At 41.4% G+C, this 13,200-nt stretch overlaps 1 protein-coding gene across 3 annotated transcripts in view; it reads left to right on the top strand.

Annotated features, from left to right (window-relative positions):
- GRAMD2B (GRAM domain containing 2B) overlaps positions 1-13,200 on the top strand; it is a 154,326-nt gene that overhangs the window by 82,552 nt on the left and 58,574 nt on the right. The window contains exon 1 of one of the 3 annotated variants that reach the window (XM_056537322.1): positions 5,774-6,240. The exons of the other annotated variants lie outside the window; for them this stretch is intronic. Coding sequence (XP_056393297.1) covers positions 6,158-6,240 — 83 coding nt within the window. The 5' untranslated portion in view covers positions 5,774-6,157. Of the gene's footprint in view, positions 1-5,773; positions 6,241-13,200 lie in introns of those variants that run through there. 3 annotated transcript variants of the gene reach the window in all.

Genomic DNA, 13,200 nt, shown 5'->3' with positions numbered 1-13,200 from the left:
GTGCGACAAAATTGAAAAAAAAAACGCTGTTTTGTAACTTTTGGGGGCTTCCGTTTCTACGTAGTACATTTTTCGGTAAAAATGACACCTGATATGTATTCTGTAGGTCCATACGATTAAAATGATACCCTACTTATATAGGTTTGATTTTGTCGGACTTCTGAAAAAATCATAACTACATGCAGGAAAATTAATACGTTTAAAATTGTCATCTTCTGACCCCTATAACTTTTTTATTTTTCCGTGTATGGGGCGGTATGAGGGCTCATTTTTTGCGCCGTGATCTGAAGTTTTTAACGGTACCATTTTTGCATTGATAGGACTTATTGATCACTTTTTATTCATTTTTAAATGATATAAAAAGTGACCAAAATGCACTATTTTGGACTTTGGAATTTTTTTGCGCGCACGCCATTGACCGAGCGGTTTAATTAATGATATATTTTTATAATTCGGACATTTCCGCACGCGGTGATACCACATATGTTTATTTTTATTTTTATTTACACTGTGTTTTTTTTTTTATTGGAAAAGGGGGGTGATTCAAACTTTTAATAGGGGAGGAGTTAAATGATGTTTATTCACTTTTTTTTTTTCACTTTTTTTTTGCAGTGTTATAGGTCCCATAGGGACCTATAACACTGCACACACTGATCTTCTATGTTGATCACTGGTTTCTCATAAGAAACCAGTGATCAACGATTCTGCCGGATGACTGCTCAGGCCTGGATCTCAGGCACTGAGCAGTCATTCGGCGATCGGACAGCGAGGAGGCAGGTAGGGGCCCTCCCGCTGTCCTGTCAGCTGTTCGGGATGCCGCGATTTCACCGCGGCTATCCCGAACAGCCCACTGAGCTAGCCGGGATGCTTTCGGTTTCACTTTAGACGCGGCGTTCAACTTTGAACGCCGCGTCTAAAGGGTTAATAGCGCGCGGCACAGCGATCAATGCCGCGCGCTATTAGCCACGGGTCCCGGCCGTTGTTAGAGGCCGGGCCCGACCCGCTATGACGCGGGGCCACGCCGTGGCCCCGCGTTATAGATCGGGAGTGGACACATGACGTTCCAGTACGTCATGTGTCCTTAAGGGGTTAAAGCCCAGGGTGCGGACACGTCCCAGTACGTCTTTGGTCGTTAAGAGGTTAAGGACCAAACCCATTTGACCTTAAAGGGGTTACTCCGGTGAAAAACTTTTTTTTTTTTTTTTGTTAAATCAACTGGTACCAGAAAGTTAAACAGATTTGTAAATTACTTCTATTAAAAAAAATCTTAATCCTTCCTGTACTTATTAGCTGCTGAATACTTCAGCGGAAATTATTTTCTTTTTGAAACACAGAACTGTCTGCGGACATCACGAGCACAGTGCTCTCTGCTGACATCTCTGTCCATTTTATGAACTGTCTAGAACGCATATGTTTGCTATGGGGATTTCCTTATACCTGGACAGTTCCTAAAATGGACAGAGATGTCAGCAGAGAGCACTGTGCTCGTGATATCCAGCAGACAGCTCTGTGTTTCAAATGGAAAAGAATTTCCACTGTAGTATTCAGCAGCTAATAAGTACAGGAAGGATTAAGATTTTTTAATAGAAGTAATGAAAGGAATACTTCAAGATAAGAAAATGTATCCTCTATCCTAAGAATAGGGGATAAGTTTCAGATTGCGGGGGTCTGACCGCTTGGCCCCCCCGTGATCTCCGGTACGGGGCTCCGGTAGTCAGCAACAAGGAGGCGTGCCCAACCACTGCATGACGCGGCAGCCGACATGCCCCCTCAATACATCTCTATGGGAGAGCTGGAGCGCTGCATTCAGCAGCCTCTGCCTCAAAAATGTATTTAGGGGGCGTGTTGGCCGCCGCGTCATGAGGTGGTCGAAACACGCTATTTTGGCAAAGAGCTGAGGGCCCCATATGGGAGATCATGGGGGGCCCCAGCGGTCGGACCCCCCGCGATCTGAAACTTATCCCGCATCCTTAGGATAGGGAATACGTTTTCTTATCCCGGACTACTCCTTTAACCCCTTAGCGCATATGGAAGTTTATGAATGTCCATATGCGCATCCCCATATATAATGCGCGCTCACGAGGTGAGCGTGCATCATACCCTGTGGGTCCCGGTTGCTATAAGGGATCCACGCTAATGCCGGCGCTAATGCCGGACTTTGCCAATCGGGCTGATGTCCGGCATTAACTCTTTAGACGCGGCGATCAAAGTTGATCGCCGCGTCAAAAAGTAAAAGAATCCCAGCTTCAGCCGGGCTGATCGGGACCGTCGCGATAAAAATCGTGATGTCCTGATCAGCTAGGACGCAGCAGGAGGTCCACTCACCTGTCTCTTGCGCGTCCAATCATCGATTGATTGCTCCAAGCCTGAAATCCAGGCTTGAGCAATCAACCGCCGATAACACTGATCCCTGCCATTGAATGCAATGGCAGGGATCAGTGTATTGAATCAATGTACTGCATGTTATAGCCCCCTATGGGAGCTATAACATTGCAAAAATAAGTAAAAAAATAAAAAAGTTAATAAAGATCATTTAACCCTTTCCCTAATAAAAGTTTGAATCACCCCCCTTTTCCCATAAAAAAAAACTGTGTAAATAAAAATAAACATATGTGGTATCACCGCGTGCGTAAATGTCCGAACTATAAAAATATATTGTTAATTAAAGCGCACGCTCAATGGCGTATGCGCAAAAAAATTCCAAAGTCCAAGATAGCGTATTTTTGGTCACTTTTTATACCATATCGTATGGACCTACAGAATAAAGATCAGGTGTCATTTTTACCGAAAAATGTACTGCGTAGAAACGGAAGCCCCCAAAAATTACAAAATGGTGTTTTTTCTTCCTTTTCGTCACACAATGATTTTGTTTTCCGATTCGCTGTAGATTTTTGGGTAAAATAATAGATGTCATTACAAAATAGAATTGGTGGCACAAAAAATAAGCCATAATATGGATTTTTAGGAGCAAAATTGAAAGGGTTATGATTTTTAAAATGTAAGGAAGAAAAAACGAAAGTGCAAAAACAGAAAAACGCTCTGTCCTTAAGGGGTTAAAGCGTACCCGTCAGATCCAACTAAAAATGTTTTTTTTTTTTTTTTATATATATCACACAGTACCTATTCCTGACCATGTTCATCTAATTTTTATGTGTCTAGCACCTTTATTTATTTTTTTATTACACTTTTAATTTAGCTCACTAGTCTGAATTCCTCTCATAGGGAGGGGGCGTGGCCTCACTGTGCAGGTCTCCGCCCCCTCCCTCAGTATGCTGTCTGCTCACATCTCCACTAGCATTACCAAAACTACAACTCCCAGCTTGTCCTCACTGACAGTAGCGGGTACAAGAGAGAAAAACGGTGCGCACCTCGTGCAGGTAAATAGGGTAACTTTGTGTGTCGATAGTAATAAATGGGCCAGCAGGATGGTCCCTTACCTTACGGTGTTATGCTCAGAGCATAACATCTGCAGTCACTTTGAGTTTGGAGAAGGAGGTCGCAGCATCCAGGTTCCTCTGGGCTCTCGGTAGCGGAGTCCAGTGTATCAATAGAGAAGTGTAACGGATGATCCGATTACGAAAAAAAGGGGGGAACATCTGAAGGAGCGCAGACCTCTCAAGGCTGAGTTAAAATGAATGATTTATTTTAAAATATGCACCGTAACATAAAAACAGCGTTTCCAGCCCGTACCGGGCTCTTCCTCAGGCAGTAATAGAGACAGGTAGTTACACATGTACATTTAAAACAAACTTGTATTTTACTTCCGGGTCCGGTAACGGGGCCGAAACGGAACCGAACCATATGGTCCAAAGTGAAAAATGATACTAATGGGTATGAGAAAATAAATAGGAAATATACATAGAAAATAGGAAGAGAACATTCCTAAGTAGGTGGCTATACTGGGTGCAGTGTGTGTAAATGGAATTTCACACATTATCGATGTCGTTGAGGGACCGGTGGCGCAGGCGCAATGGTAATAGTTTTCGGAACGGCTGAGGGTCAGATGTGGAGAGACATATAGTTGGCGCATGCGCAGCAGTGTGGCGAACCCAAAAAGCTGGACATGTATGGTGCTTCTATATCTATAGGTTGGTAAGTTTCATCCAATTACTTCTTTTACTTCATTTAACCCATACGGGGACAATGTACGGAGTGTAAACATCCAAAATATTTCAAGTTTCTTCAGCTGTTCAAAACGGTTGTTAGCTGTTTTGGGTACAGAGTCAATAGGTTTAATGATGATGGCGGGATCCATTCCTGGGTGTGAGATGGTTGTGTTTTTAAATAATCCATGTAAGAGGAATTGTCTTTTCATATTTTGCCTATGTTGATTTAATCTCAAATGGAGAGGTCTAGTGGTCCGACCTATATATTGAAGTGAACAGCGGGTGCATTCTATCAGATAGATGACGTAATCTCTTCACTGACAGTAGCGGGACACAAGCTGACAGTGGGAGGATTTTTCCTCCAGCTCTGAGCCCTGCACTCACAACTGTCAATCAAGGAAGTGTGTCCATGACATAGGTGATGATGCATGGACACAGCAGGACTAGTATATGTCCAGGCAGGAGGGGGGGGAGGCAGTTGTTTGACTGGCTTTTTCTGTATGAAATACTGAAAATGTTCTAATGAAAGCAATTGCAAAACCTATTGGTTATACATGCTTTGTATCTGACAGTGCCCATTTAAGGACCAGGCCAATTTTAGTTTTTTCCTCCTCTCCTAAAAATCATACCACTTTCAATTTTGTACCTGTAGACCCATCTAAGAGCTTTTTTTTTTTTTTTTTTGCACCACCAGTTATACTTTGTAATGACATCAATCATTTAATAACAAAATCTAGCGCAAAACCCCAAAATATATATTTGTGGGGTGAAATTGGAAAAAAATGCCATTTTGTAATTTTTGGGAGCTTTTGCAATTTTCGGTAAAAAATGACACCATATCTTTATTCTGTAGGTCCATATGGTTACAAAGATACCCAATTTATGCAGTGATATCTCTATATACTTCCTATATACAGTGATACTTTTATATACTCTATGTACAGTGGTATCTCTATATACAATGATACCTCTATATAGTGATGATATCTCTATATACAGTAAGGATACCTCTATATACTCTGCACAGTGATACCTCTATATACTTCCTATATACAGTGATACTATTATATACTCTATGTACAGTGGTATCTCTATATACAATGATACCTCTATATAGTGATGATATCTCTATATACAGTAAGGATACCTCTATATACTCTATGTACAGTGATATCTCTATATACAGTAAGGATACTAGAGATGAGCGAATTTACAGTAAATTCAATTCGTCACGAACTTCTCGGCTCGGCAGTTAATGACTTTTCCTGCGTAGATTAGTTCAGCCTTCAGGTGCTCCGGTGGGCTGGAAAAGGTGGATACAGTTCTAGGAAAGAGTCTCCTAGGATTGTATCCACCTTTTCCAGCCCACCGGAGCACCTGAAAGCTGAACTCATTTATGCAGGATAAGTCATCAACTGCCAAGCCGAGAAGTTCGTGACAAATCGAATTTACTGTAAGTTTGCTCATCTCTAAAGGATACATCTATTTACATATTTTATTTCGACTTCGGCTGTCCGGGCATGCTGGGAGTTGTAGTTTTGCAACAGCTGGAGGCACACTGGTTGGGAAACACTGCTCTAAGGGTTAAACACTGTCCTGGCCCTGTGTGTAAATGATCCTCCTCAGTTTGGGAACTTCTCAGTCATCTTGCTCTGAAACATTTAGCCCTATTCCATATGCCCACTAGTGACTGGCAGCGCTGCCCCCACCCACATTGCTCATGTTGTCTTCCTACATGGCTTCTATCTTCCTTTAATTCTATTTGGTAAATTGAAGTCAGCTGCTTTACATAGAAGGCAAATGTTTGCAGCTGACAGACAATTGGCTTCTCCCATGTTGTAGTGAGACTGGTCGGACTGGTTCCTGCCATCTCTCTCATAATTATTCCCGGAATTGGGTCGGCGCTGTGGTGATCGGCGGTGCGGTTCTGTAGGGCGGTGTATCTCCGGACCTCGGTCTGTGCTGCGGGCGGCAGGAAGTTTAGAAGAGCGGCCCCCGTGTGAGGGAAGAGAGGAAGGAGTGTGGAGGACACGACCCGGCCCATTCCAGACATGGTGATCATGAGCGAGGCTGTGTGTGACCCAGAAGAGCCCAGGAGGCCCCTCAAGAGAGACCCCAAAGTGCTGCCTGTGCTGTAAGTGCCATGTAGAGAGTATATAGAAGTGCCACTGTATATAGAGAGCCTCACTGTGTATACAAAGTGTGTGTGTGTATATGTATATGTATGTATGTGTATATATATATATATATATATATATATATATATATATATATATATATATATATATATATATCTCACTGTTCAGTGTATGTGTCATTGTACATAGGGATTATATAGAAGAATCACTACATAGAGGTATCCTTGTATATAGAGAGATCCCTGTATAGAGGTATCACTTTACATAGACTATATAGATATCACTGGATATAGAGGTATCACTGGATAGTTAATGCATTATATATAGATAATACATATATAGATAATACAATATACCAAGGGTGCAGTCTGCTGTGGGCTCCTGTTTTTTGTTGTTTCTAAAACCTTTAATAGGGTTTAGTGAAATTTTTTCCTTAGGAGAGCTGGGTGATATTTTTAAAACTTCTGCCAACCTTTCCCAGTATCCTGAATGGCAAACTGGATAGTAAAATGATGTATTTTTTTTTCTGTATAATGACCCAGATGATAAATATGTACACTTAATATGGTTTGAGATCCAGTATAGTGCCAATATACATCTACCTGTACAGTGTCTGAATATGGCTGATCAGGATTTTGGGAAAGCTGGGTGCCAGCCCCTGTAGAAGTTGTACACACATAGGTTGTCCCCCAGCCTCCACAGGTATGGACATGTTTTGGGGGAATATTGTTGTGAATGAGGGGCCTAGTGAGGCCTGCGGTCCTGTACCCAGTCAGGCTGCGGTTTGCTGCTCCTCATTAGGGATTGAGGTCAGGGTGTTGGGATTCTTCGCGTTACTGCCCACAGAAATGTGGTGAATCATGGAGCTGATATCTGGTGTGTAACCTCCATGTCGCTGTGCAGGTATACAGGGAGACCGACATACTTTACATGTAACCATTCACAAGGGTGCTATAGTGTGTAATATAGAGGGTGCACATCTACAGTCTTGTACGGGGTTTTGGGGAATTTTTGGAACCGACTACAGACTGAAACCAGCCTAGAATAGAAAATGAATCTTCAGCCGTTGCTAAATCTGCCTTGTGATGCTGTCATGGACATGGTGCACATGATGAGCCAATCAGTGGCCTCAGTAGACTCCGCTTGTATGCGTTACATGCCGCCAATGATTGGCTGAAGGATCATGTACGCGGGACATCATCGCAGCAGCCAAAGGGCAAGGTGGGGGCACACAAGTGACGAGAGATGTGCACAATGTTATGATTGATAAAGGTTACACAGCCTAAGGCTAAGTTTTCACTTGGGTTTTTTCTGGCAGTTTTAAAGTCCTTCCTTTATATGTCCTATTTCTTTTGAATATACCTCTGGCTCAAAAACTGCAGTGGCTGTATTCCAAAAACTGCCATAAAAAGTGGAAACTTGGCCTTAAAGGGGTACTCCACCCCTCGACATCTTATCCCCTATCCAAAGGACAGGGAATAAGATGTCTGATCGCAGGGCTCCTGCCACTGGGGACCCCCGCAATATAGCATGTGGCACCCACCTGTTTCTGCTCCGGAAGCACTGGAGGGTCTGGGTCCCAACCACCGGAACGGAGGTCCGTGATGTCACGACTCCGCCCCTGTGTGACGTCATGCCCTGTCCCCTCAATGCAAGTCTATGGGAGGGGGTGTGACGGCCGTGTTGAAATAAATGTGGCAATAAGTAAAACAGTGGTGTGTATTTTATTTGACACTTATGACTGTCACATGGGGGAGATGAGGGAACAGTAATGACTGTAACAAAAGGAGATTGTGTGGACATGAATAGCTGTGATGAGGGGGACAATAATGACCATGTAACGTACTGTTGTGTCACGTCATATTACATGTGACGTTCCGGCTCCTAAAATCTTTTCTTAGATTATTAACAAATTGTGTCAAGCCCCGGTCGAACTGTAATGTTTTACTACGATCTGAACCTCCCACTTTTTTAACAATGGTCTCCCTGCACGTGGAGTAGTGCGTCACAGAAAACTCTCTACTGTAATAATCTGTTTAATAAATATGCCAATTCCCAAGTAAGGGTAGAACACTAAACATGTGTTTATCATGTCAAACTACAGCTTCCAGTGCACACTAAGCAGTGGTAAAGAAATGCTGGGACTTGTTGTTACACGTCATCACTGAAGGACTTGGTTGCTACAGTAGTGATGGGACAGTGGTAAAATACACAATCGGTGACACACAGGTGACGTCTCATTTTTTTTCTGGTCCACACCACATGCCTCATTCCAGCTGCATCTCACTCTGCAGTTTGATTCCCAGGTTTATTGGTTCCTCCCTCTGTCTGCACATCCTTATACTCTAAATGAAGACAATACTTAAAGGGGTAGTCCAGTGGTGAAAAAACGTATCCCTTATCCTAAGGATAGGGGATAAGTTTGAGATTGCGGGGGGTCCGACCGCTGGGGCCCCCTGCGATCTCTCTGTACGGGGCCCCGGCTCTCCGGCCAGATAGCGGGTGTCGACCTCCGCACGAAGCGGCGGCCGACGCGCCCCCTCAATACATCTCTATGGCAGAGCCGGAGATTGCTGAAGGCAGCACTTTGGCTCTGCCATAGAGTTGTATTGAGGGGGCGTGTCGGCCCCAGCGGTCGGACCCCCCGCGATCTGCAACTTATCCCCTATCCTTAGGATAGGGGATAAGTTGTTCACCACTGAGTCACCACTGGACTACTCCTTTAATATAATAGATTATCCTAAAAGGCAAAGGAGTCTGCACTCCCAGTACATTTATGTAGCACAAAAGGGGTTATTTATCATAGTTTTGCTGTGCAGTCTTTTTTTTTTTATTTTTTATTTTTTATTTTTTTTTTTAGGGGCTGTCTTTTAATTTTATATATATTTTTTTTTATGATGTGCACCAAATTTATCAATTAGGCTGACAGACTTTAATAAATATTGTGCAAATTCTAACTCTCCTCACAAACAGATGTGAGCCGCCAAATTAGAAGTTTGCTTTCGTTTTCCCTCAGACTGAGTTGCCTGTACTCCGGAGACCTGTGTGCTCGGTACAGAAGGTGCTGTCATAGCAGGTTGCTCTACTTGTAAGTGTTTAACACCTTTTTAAGGACCAATACAAGTAAACCTGTACGCCCCTGAAAGACCAGGCCTGTTTTTTTTTCAAATCTGGGGTGTCTGTCTTTATTAGAGAATAACTCTGGTAACATTTTGCCAATCACAATAATTCTGACAATGTTTTTTTTTTGTCAAGTTGTCCTTCATGTACATAGTAAAAGTAAGCAGATATCATTTGTAGTGTGTGTGTGTGTGTGTGTGTGTGTGTTTTTTTTTTACTTCATAAGAGAAATTTTTTTTTGCTCATTTAACCCCTTAGCGCATATGGACATTTATGAACGTCTATGCGCGTCTCCATATATAATGGAGCTCGCATCATACCCGATGGGTCCTGGTTGCTATAAGCAACCAGGACTCGCGCTAATGCCGGACATCGCCGATCGGGCTGATGTCTGGTATTAACTCTTTAGACGCGGCGATTAAAGTTGATTGCTGGCTGCTCAGTCGGGCTGAGCCTGCCTCCTGCGCGTCCGATCGTCGATTGATTGCTCAAGCCTGGATTTCAGGCTTGGAGCAATCAACCGCGGATTACACTGATCTCTGCCATTGAATGCAATGGCAGTGATCAGTGTATTGAATCAATGTACTGCATTTTATAGTCCCCTATGGGAGCTATAACAGTGCAAAAAAAAAGTAAATAAAGATCACTTAAAGGGGTTATCCAGGAAAAAACGTATTTTTTTTTTATATATCAACTGGCTCCAGAAAGTTAAACAGATTTGTAAATTACTTCCATTAAAAAATCTTAATCCTTTCAGTACTTATGAGCTTCTGAAGTTAAGGTTGTTCTTTTCTGTCTAAGTCCTCTCTGATGACTTGTGTCTCTGTAAACGCCCAGTTTAGAAGAGGTTTGCTATGGGTATTTGCTTCTAAACTGGGTGGTTCCCGAGACAGGTGTCATCAGAGAACACTTAGACAGAAAAGAACAACCTTAACTTCAGAAGCTCATAAGTACTGAAAGGATTAAGATTTTTTAATGGAAGTAATTTACAAATCTGTTTAACTTTCTGGAGCCAGTTGATATATAATTTAATTTTTTTTTCCTGGAATACCCCTTTAACCCTTTCCCTAATAAAAGTTTGAATCACCCCCCTTTCCCATAAAAAAAAAAAAAACTGAAAATATAAACATGTGGTATCGCTGCATGCATAAAAGTCCGAACTATAAAAATATATTGTTAATTAAACCGCATGGTCAATGGCGTACGCGCAAAAAAAATTCTAAAGTCCAAAATAGCGTATTTTTGGTCACTTTTTATACTGTAAAAAATGCTATCAAAAGTCCGATCAAAACAAAAATGGTACCGCTAAAAACTTCAAATCACGGCGCAAAAAATGAGCCCTCATACCACCCAGTACACGGAAAAATAATGTTATAGGGGTCAGAAGAGGACAGTTTTAAACTTATAAATTTTCCTGCATTTAGTTATGATTTTTTTTTTACCAGTACGACCAAATATATATATATATATATATATATATATATATATATATATATATATATATATATATATATATATATATATATATATATATATATATATATTATAATATAAATATAATTTTTTTTTTTTCTCATTTTAATCGTATGGACCTACAGAATAAAGATAAGGTGTCATTTTTACCGAAAAATTTACTGCGTAGAAACAGAAGCCCCGAAAAGTTACAAAATGGCAGTTTTTTCTTCAATTTTGTCGCACAATGATTTTTTTTTTTCCTTTTCGCTGTAGATTTTTGGGTAAAATTACTGATGTCATTACAAAGTAGAATTGGTGGCGCAAAAAATAAGCAATCATATGGATTTTTAGGTGCAAAATTGTAAGGGTTATGATTTTTTTAAAGGGAATGAAGAAAAAAACGAAAGTGCAAAAACTGAAACCGCTCCGTCCTTAAGGGGTTTACACTAATGGTCTAATTTTTTTTTTAATACTTTCCGACCAAATGGTTCATGAAACTCTTATACTTTCAGATGTCTTTATTTTGAAAGCATTTCTTTTGTTTTTAACATTTTAAATTAATTAGAAGCTTAACAATTTAACTTGAAATTTACACAGTTTTGAAAAGTAAATTTTTTTGTGCTATGCAAGGTTTGCAAAAATTTTAAGGTGGTAGAACATAGGAACACCCCCCCCCCCCTCCAATTACCCCATTTTAAAAACTAGACCCCTCAAGGTATTCACTAGGGGGTACAGTGAGTATTTTAACACCATAGTTTTTTGGTAGGGGTTATTACAAAGTTGGTGTTAAACTCAAAATTTGCTTTTCTTCACAAATGCATCATTTGTGGGACATATTTCTGTACATATTTGCCATATTTGGTTCCTTGGCTGCGTGGAGGGACCCAGGAGAGGAGCGCCATTTCAGGGCGTCATTTTAGGCCGAATGGATTGTAGGCTGCACTTGCAGCAAAGGGGTTTTAGCTGCCAGAACCATACAGAACCCCCACAAGTGACCCAATTTTGGAAAATACACCCCCTATAGTATTCACCTAGACCAATAGGGAGTACTTAGTCCTTTTTGTGTGGCTGTAATGGTTAGTAGAAAGTCAGTAGAAACCTTTTATTTATTTTTTTCACAAATGCATAATTTGTGGGACATATATTTTGTACATTGCCTCTGAAAAGCAGAAAATGAGCCTCATATTTTATTACGCTGTTTGTCCCGTGTTCGGTAATACCCCCACTTAGGCCATATTTGATTGCACCAGGAGAGGAGCACCATTGGGCTTTCAGGATATAATTATGAAAATTATAGGCCGCACTTCATCTTCCAAAGCATTCTAGCTGTCAGAACACTGCAACCCCCAGAAGAGACCCCTTTTTCAAAACTACGCCCCTAAAGTATTCACCAAGGGCAAAAGCGAGTACATTGAGCCCTTATGTGGCTAGAATTATTTCAAAGTCAGTGGAAAAAATAGCAATTTGCTTTTCCCCACAAATTTATTTGGGGGACATCATTTTGGTAAGTTTGCTTTTGAAATGGAGGAAATGCGTACCATATTTTATCACCCTGTTTGTCCCGGGCTGGGCAGTAGTCCTACTTAGGCCATATCTGGTTGCCTGACCGCCTGGTAGTGTTAAGGATGAGTTAATGAGGTCTTAAACTGTGAGTGACTACCGCTGTGCTATTTTCCCGAGTGTCGACATAAGCAAATTCACACCAGAAAATGTTGGTATAAATTCCCTCCTCGGTACTGACTCCAGGTTCTGTTTATTATCCGGAAATCGCATTCGTTTTTACAATCGAACAAAAAGGGAAGGTAAAACTATGCATCAAATCATCGTTTTATATGCTGATTGGTCATTTGAGTGTGGCGTACCATAAGTTGCTTATGTTGTAAGGTCTCTAGTTTCAGATTTTTCTATCCTTTCACAAAGCTCAATGTTTAGACTTCTTGTATCCAGACTCCATCTCAAGGTTCTAGTATTAATTACGGGCAAAGAGCAAGCTGAAATGTTTTGAATTAAGGAAAGCAAAGTTCTTCTGCAATATTTAGCAATAGCATATAGGATTTAATAAAGGCATGAGTATAGATATAGCGATCAATATATCAGAATATTATAGACTCAACAGTAGGACCAAGGAGAGGAGCCCCCTTTGGCTTTCAGGGCATCATTATATGAATTATAGACCCCACCTTATGCCTGCAAAGGATTGGAGCTGTCAGAACAATACTGCACCTTTAAAAGTGTATGGGCTGGACCGGGGACCATCCTGATCGGTCCTTGGTCGGCTAGCAGTGATGCGCGGCTGTCTGACAGTTACATTTCCTGATAGATCTGTCATGTTGTGGGAAGAAGCACCCACTCATGGCCAATAAATCCATCACTGGGCATTG

The sequence above is a fragment of the Hyla sarda genome, chromosome 1, assembly GCF_029499605.1.
Source record: "Hyla sarda isolate aHylSar1 chromosome 1, aHylSar1.hap1, whole genome shotgun sequence".
In the NCBI taxonomy this organism is placed as follows: domain Eukaryota; kingdom Metazoa; phylum Chordata; class Amphibia; order Anura; family Hylidae; genus Hyla; species Hyla sarda.
Note: the sequence above shows the minus strand (reverse complement) of the source record. Positions and strands in the feature narration are given on the sequence as shown.